A 7,672-nucleotide genomic window follows, 5' to 3' on the forward strand; every position below is an offset into this window, starting at 1 on the left:
ACGGTCGACTTCCGTCCCTTCTGTAGATCCTCAGTTTTCCTCAATATCCATCCTTGGTTTTCACTCTGTGAATATGATCTACCTCTGTCAGGTTCATGAACAACGACTGATAAGGAAGGACTGATACTTTAACTCAAATGAGTCACCATTCAACCAATTCAAGCAATCAAAACAACAGCTGACACTGTGGCACCGCCCTTTTTCTCTTACAGCGGGAAAAATGTGAACACAGAGGCACCTTGAAAACATTACAGATTTTAATAAAACTAAATATAAGCACACAGTAATAAACAACAGTTACGTAGTTTGATCCTCCTCTGTCCATCCCGTTCCCAATGCCCATAAACAAGTAATCACAGAGTTCCTGCCACACACTTTAGATTCCTTTACTTAATGAGAGAAATTTGTTCATTTTAGGTTGAGTTCATCAGTGAAAAGAAAATGTAAACATCCACATGTCCAGAAAAACTGTGGTGGGAAATTCCAGACCTGAACTCAGAGGTGAAAACACTCACTAAAATCATTACAAGTGTCAGTGTCCATTCCTTTGTTATGGAAAGAATCAAATGCATGTTGCATATTTTTTAACCCAGTTCACGTCCACATTTGGGGTGATGAGAAAAACGATTTCACACTGATCCGCTTCAAATCAGCATCAAACTGAGAGAGGCCTGTGTGTTTTTCTGTGTGTGTATGTATGTGTGTGTTTGCTGGTGTGAGATCTAAACATATGATGAAATGTGTTGCATTGGAGGAGGTGTGAAGGCTGCTGAATGTGTTATTTCTGTTAACTCTACAAAACAAATGTATTGTTTTTTCAATAAAGAGAATTTTAGTGCCTGCCAGACTCAACGAGTCGTCAGCTTACTTGTTTAGGTTATGTGGTTCATTCACACTTCAAAGTTAAGTTAAAAAATAATTCAGTGCACTGTGTATGAGCTGCAATACAGTGTGTGCTGCCTCGAGGCACTTCAGTCCAATGTGTGTGTGTGTGTGTGTGTGTGTGTGTGTGGACTGTCCCCTCCATCCCTGCTGGGTTACTTGTGTAGTCTGAAGCGTGCAAGCAGAGGAAGATGGTCTGAAGAATGGTGCTCATTGGGCAATCCGTTCACTTCCTGAAGTTCTGTCTCACCAACCAGGGCTAGCCTGGCTAATAACTGCAGGCCCTGCCCTACTGGCGCAGTGCATTCTGGGAAGAGACACAAAAGCCATGGTAACCGGCAGCATGGGGAATTTGCTGTAGAGTGTACTGCACTGCAGCACTCTGCAGTAGCACAGAGCTCCTGTCTACAGGAGTTTGATGTGAGAGCCACATTGATATTCCAAAGGCACTCTACTTTCAGCGGAAAAAAGCTGTGAAAAAGCCCTGGTCATCTAAACTCATGTCAGTGTAGTTACCGCTGAAACAGCTAATACCAAATGAGGATTCAGGCTATGTGAGCGTAAACACACACTTCACTGGACTTACTTATTAAACAAATAATAGAAACATCAAAACTGAATAATGATCAAAAGAGGATATGAAATTCTGTTATGAATGTTTAATAATATTTGCTCTGATTATTTGTAATAATAACCCCACACAATGCCTCAACTAAGCACAGTAACATGGCTCCTGTCTGTCTGTAGTTCGAGGTGTGATTAAATTTTCATAATGTTTTATTGCCAAAATACATAGTGGCAGACTGCAGTCTCTCAAACTACAACCTGACAGTTACATAAGATGACATTAAAGCCCCAATACACATTATTATCAGATTTAAAAAAAAAGAAAAAAACAAACTCTCGCTTTGACTCTTTGACACAATGCTCATTCGTTTGGACAAGGCTCCTGACTGACAGCCAGGCCACAGGACCGGCCCAGTTGACTGTGGACCTGAGTGGGTCTGCAGTACCTGGCAGTGCTGAAACTCCCTCCTCAGCCGCTGTGTAGAAGATATAGTCGACGGTGATGGCTGTGCGGGAGTGGCACGTGGTGATTTCTGGTCGTTTTCCTTCATCCAGATGGTGGGAGTACACCGATGACAGCTTTAAGCCATGTTCAATTCTGGGCTGAGTTAAACTGGAAAAAAACAACAACACAGAGATAATCACACACTGACCAGGAAAACCAGCTCATGAACACTGCCTTCAGCTCTGTCCTGTTTTCACATGTGCAGCCTGCCTCTACACACATCCACAGGACACTCTGGCAGACACACACTGACAGTTACACCTTTAAGCACTCATCTCACTTCACATTAACTTTACAGGGGAACAAGTGCTTCTCAGGCCAAAAAAAGGAAAGAAGGCATGGGCAGGCCGGTCAGATGGACAGAGAGAGACTGAGGAAATCACAGACTACTGAAAATAGTGAACAGTTAAATGATTAAATAAATGAATGATGATCAAAGAAGGCCCTCTGGCCTTCCATACAGATGCATGTGAGTGTGGTCCAGAAGGACTGACCTGTTGAGCATCTCCAGAGCCTCCTCTTCCAGCTCTCTGACGCTTAGCTCTGAGGAACACAGAAAAACAAAGTCATATCCACCTCACACCATCTTCAACTATTTAACACTTTTACACAAATACACATCGGACAGAACATGACTTAAGTGAGCAACAAATCCTGTTTTCTAATACTAGCAGACAGACATAACAGTGTGAGTGTTATATGATTAGCCATTTAATAAAAAAATAAATACCTTAGGGAGTTACTCTCATCACCTAATTTGAATCCAGGGGAAATCTACTGCCATGCTTGGTCTGTAAATTTGGTCTGGGCAGGAAATATGCACATACAACTCTGGCTTGCATACTGCTGTACATGGAGTGTTCTACTGTAGATTAATGAGCAGTAAAGAGAGGGAGAAGAGGGTGACTGGTGTCTGAGACCAGTGTGCTGATGGATTACCTCGGGGTGGACTCTCATACTGGCATTGTTGGGTAATGCCCAGACTCCTGGGCCAAATGGGCACAGTCAGGACACGCTGTCCCCTGGGGCTTTCCTCCTGTCCAGACACCTACAGAGACAGACAGAGAGAGAGAGTCACACACACAGAGAGAGAGAGAGAGAGTGTGAGAGAGAGAGAGAGAGAGATTAAAAAAAATACAACTTTAAAAGACTCTAAAGTCTACTCTGTGGGTATGAAGTACTCCTTTAAAATGACTGATTGGAGAAGATTTTTAAAGCTGACATTGGCTCTGTGGTTTTCATTTACTCTCAGCTGAATTCTTCTGAGCTGGACTAAACTGAGAAGGAGGGTGACACACACACACTTTTTCCACACAGAATTAGTCCTGTTTGACTTGTATGGATTTGATTCTGTTTCATAGAGAATTAGTCCTGTTTGACTTGTATGGATTTGATTCTGATTGCACAAACCTCACTCCCTGACTCTGCTGAGATATGGGTACTGACAGTGGAATACACTCACTAGACTTCAGTCCTCTGTGATCACTTTCAGCCAGTGATTGGATGCAGTCTCACCTTTCCAATGGCCATGCCCCCGTATTCCAGCCTGCTGTCTTTAATGAAGCTGTAGAGAGGAGACCAGGGGACTGAATTAAAGTCCCCACAAAGTACCACAGGACACGTGCCGCCATCCGGCAGCGCAGCCACGCGGCTAATCTCTGCTAATAGCATGGCGAGCTGCGCTAGCTTGATATCCCCGCGTCTAGGATTGTAGAGTAGGTGTGTGTTGGCCACACAGATGTTGCTGGCACAACTAGAACATTCCGTGGGCTGCAGGAGAAGAATTAACCCCACATTGTCACGATCCAGGAGGGGAACGCTTCGCCTGAAGTATTCGACAGGGTGACATGAAACGAGGGAGAACCGGGATTTTTTGAAAACCACGGCACAGCCATCCGGTTTCCTGCCTGTTCTGCGCTTGAACTCACAGTGATATCCTGTTTTAGGAAGCCAAGAACAGGTGTGGAAGGGCACACTGCGTTTCAAGTTAAGTGTACTTAACACAGTAGTTTTGCAATTATATGCTATTAACCTGACCCATAGCTCCCCCTAGTGGTCAAACCACAAAACAGACTACTTTTACCAGAGACAAAATTTGCATTACATTTTCCTGCTCAATTCTACTTCTACTGCCCCATTGCAAGGCCATTACTGCTTTTAATCATGAGAATAACAAAAGTATGGATCACAAACTGATTCTGAGGTTAATTAGTGACTAGCAGAAGCACGAAGGTGCTTTAGAATACAAAAAAGGTACAACTAAGTGCTGGCAATATGACTTCACCACATGACAACGTGGCGGTCCACATGTGGACAATGCACAGAGTGGAGTGGGTACCTAAAGATTCCAGACTGGGTTTGATCTGGTTCATATAGTGGTCCTCTTGTACCTCCTGCAGACATATTACCTACAGCGAAACAAAAGTGAAACTAACTACCACAGATACAATTCAACACAACAACAATACATAAATCAATTCAATGAGAACAGCAGGTCAAACAAAGCTAATTTGACATTCAAATCAAATCAACCTGAACATTTTTAAGTTTTGGAGAGAACAGTGATGGATCTTGTAAAAAACATTTTATCACTAAGGTCAATAATGTACAGACAGACAGAACTGACTCTACACACCTGCAGCATTCTGACAGACATACACAATCACCCCATACATTTTGGGGGTTGTAGATATCCCCTCTGAAGGTAAATAAGCACCACCAGACCATGTGAGTTTCTTATTTTCTTACATCTGCGTTGTGCTGCTCCAGCTCTTTTAGGATGTTGGAAAACCTGTAGCTCCAGTCCAGTATGGGCAGACTGCAGTGTCTGTACAGGTATGCGTTGTCATGGAGTAACTCCTGAGAGAGGATGTTGTAGGACATCACAGAGAAATCAAACGGCTCCTCCCACCCCCTGTCAACAGCCTGTCGGCTACAGCTCTGAACACCAGCAACAGTCTCCCACTGTCTCTCTATCCCTGTGAATGAGAGACAGGGAAAAACAGTAGTTTAGCACAGTGACCAGATGTATAAATGGGAAAGTTAGTAACTTGCCAAAAAATGTAATTTAATTTTTTTTTTACAAGAACTGCTGGTTTGATAAAAAGGTGCACCCACTGAGCTGCATATTAGAGATCATTAAGGTAAAGCAGAATAGCTGACAGGCAGCAGTCATACTACACAACAACACAAAACCATTTATCCAGACATCAACTTCACCTGAGATGGTGCTCTGTTTCTCCGCTCTCAATGTGAATTTCCCAGGAGGCAATGTGATTCCAGTAACATTCCGAAGCCAAGGGGGATTCTCTGTGGAGCTCCGTCCATCTCGTGGGAGGGAGCGTTTGGGTGTGTGCTGTGGTGACTTGGGATGGCTTGGGCTCCTGTCCCCAGTGCTCTTTCTCCTTTTAGGAGGAGGCTCTTTCTCCGCACGGTCCATGGGTCCACCAGAAAGACGAATGCCCCTCCGAGTGGATGTGTTAGGGAAAAGCCCAGTTTGTCTCCAGTTATATGGATTCTGTGTTTTGTGAGGTCCTGAGGCAAAGCTGGTGCTGGTTTGGGATGTTTGTTGCCGTGGTGTGAAGCCAGACTGGTACCAGTGTCTGTAGCTGTCCAATCGAAAGCGGCTGCGAGGGACTAATATACAGTCCACCGCTCTCAGGTGACGGGCAAACATGGGTTGACTGCAAGAGACCACAAAATCAGCTTTCTGTCAAGACTGCCATACTGCGCTTTTCTGAACTACGTAAGACTAGGTTGATAAAAAAGCAGGAATAATAACAAGCACTGTAAAAGTCCTCTGACAGCCCTAGCTGAAACTAACAAACAGTAACCAGTGACGAAGACTAAGCCTAATGACTGAAACGTGGTAGATCAGAAAGCAGACAACCCCATAACTATTTAAGTATATACAGAACGTTCTGTTTCGATGTAACGAGCAGGCAAGTCACACTGTAACAAGTAGCCTAACAAGCGCAAAATAATACATTGTCACCCTAGTATACAGTATGTAAACTATGGCTAGTTTAAAAGAACAAAGTTCGATAGCATAATTTACCCGGAAGATGAGTTGGGCCTGGCATGATTTATGTTTGGATGTTGATACATATGGCGGTATTTTGTGATGAAATTGTTCTCTTTTTAATATAATTCAGTAAGCACATTTTAAAGATCAGCAAAACATTAGCTAACTGAATAACCCGAACAGCAAGCTAGCAAAACAAAAGCAACACATTTCGGTCCATTACATTTGACGACAACACGACTACGGAAAGCCTGTAGGACAAACAAATCCATGAATGGACGAGAGACTTAAACCGTGTGCAGTTAATGTTACAGTTAAATTAATGGGCAATGGGCACATTTCAAACTGTTACGCTTTTGATCAGACACACTTTTGTCACCTTAAATACCAGAACTCTTCCTGATCTATAATGTCTATAATAATTCACTGTGTATGTAGTGCCCATTACATCACGAAGGGGGGGTGACACTATTTAACTAGCCGGCATAAACGTTGAGATGATCATCTTGATGTGAACAGTAACAGATGTTAATGCTGTAAAATGCAAGTCTCTTACTCTGGGTTTGGGGCCTTGGTTAGCCAAAGTCCTTTTGAAGTCGTCTCATCTATGCAGAGCAGCGGTACCTCCGTAGACGTTTAGCTCCACATAGCGCAAGGAAAAGCGAAAAGCTGGTAACTAAACTACCAGTTAAAGCCGTTCTATATCTATATTAGTGCACGCACAGTCCAATTTTTGTTCTAACGGATAAGATGTAATCGTCATTTTAAGTACGTCATGTTATAGCCATACTCTGTGGTTTTGCGCAGGCTCCCATGCCCTCTGCAGAGAGCGTCGTTAAGCTGATGTAATATTAAATGATCATATAGAAATGAACCACTGACCCCTGAAGACATCGAATTTTATGATATGGCGACAATTTTCAGAGGCCATCGTCGTGTCATAAACGTGCATTTGAAACTTTTATTAGTTCATTTTCTCAAAAATGATCAGATTAGCCTATGTAAGTGTTCGTCAAGTATTTTTTTCAGCCTTGCCCTAGATTTGAACCAGTTGGTCAGAAACGTTCAATTTAAAATCTCTCCCTGAAAATGCGAGGAAAAAAAAACGCAGCGTTGCGCTCTTTTAGTAACATTTCATGATTTCGCTAATCTCAGTTTTACATGAAAAGGGCCGATTAAGAAAAATTTAAATTATCATTATTGTTACTATTTCACTTAAATAAAAGAAACAATAGGTTCAGGTTCTTCATCAGGCACCCTGATTGAAGTTTAGGAGTTGATCTCGTTTTAAAGTATCTCAGTTCTAAAATTTACATATGTTTAACTGATGTCCTCTCTTGTTTACCCTGTTCACCATGGCTGTTCAGAGGAGCATCTACACCCAAGATAATGAGAATGGTAAGTCCCACGTAACAAACAGACCAGAGTTAAATTAACTCTGAGATCCTTAAATTAAGAGTATTGCTATAATGCATGTTCATACCCACTAAGGGTTAATGTAACATTCTCTCAATTAACTTAACTCTGAAAAGTGGGCTTGTGACCAGTGTTTTACAGTTTCTTCCACAGCCATATCAGTTTCCCGACCAGACAGAGAGACTGCCCAAGGACACTGATGGTTAAACAACATGAAATTTAATTTGGTTTCTTTCATATCTGCTAAACACTGATGTCAGAGAGGTGGTGATACACTA

At 42.5% G+C, this 7,672-nt stretch overlaps 1 protein-coding gene across 1 annotated transcript; it reads right to left on the reverse strand.

The window, feature by feature from the left end:
• Nucleotides 1-992: 992 nt before the first annotated feature.
• angel2 (angel homolog 2 (Drosophila)) lies at nucleotides 993-5,473 on the reverse strand. Its single transcript, XM_030771633.1, has 8 exons — nucleotides 5,174-5,473; nucleotides 4,703-4,932; nucleotides 4,293-4,362; nucleotides 3,470-3,891; nucleotides 2,894-3,002; nucleotides 2,449-2,497; nucleotides 1,896-2,062; nucleotides 993-1,189 (listed from the first exon to the last, which is right to left on the reverse strand). Exons 1-8 carry the CDS (start codon nucleotides 5,391-5,393, stop codon nucleotides 1,038-1,040), a joined length of 1,419 nt encoding a protein of 472 aa, XP_030627493.1. The 5' UTR covers nucleotides 5,394-5,473; the 3' UTR covers nucleotides 993-1,037.
• Nucleotides 5,474-7,672: the final 2,199 nt, after the last annotated feature.

The sequence above is a fragment of the Chanos chanos genome, chromosome 4, assembly GCF_902362185.1.
Source record: "Chanos chanos chromosome 4, fChaCha1.1, whole genome shotgun sequence".
Lineage (NCBI taxonomy): Eukaryota > Metazoa > Chordata > Actinopteri > Gonorynchiformes > Chanidae > Chanos > Chanos chanos.

Coding starts and splice junctions, on each gene's coding strand:
- angel2 (XM_030771633.1), bottom strand. CDS start 5,393: ATGGACCGTGCGGAGAAAGAGCCTCCTCCTAAAAGGAGAAAGAGCACT. Junction 3,003..3,469: donor GGGGCATGGCCATTGGAAAG/GTGAGACTGCAT, acceptor CTGTCTCTGTAG/GTGTCTGGACAGGAGGAAAG. Junction 2,498..2,893: donor GTATGAGAGTCCACCCCGAG/GTAATCCATCAG, acceptor TGTGTTCCTCAG/AGCTAAGCGTCAGAGAGCTG.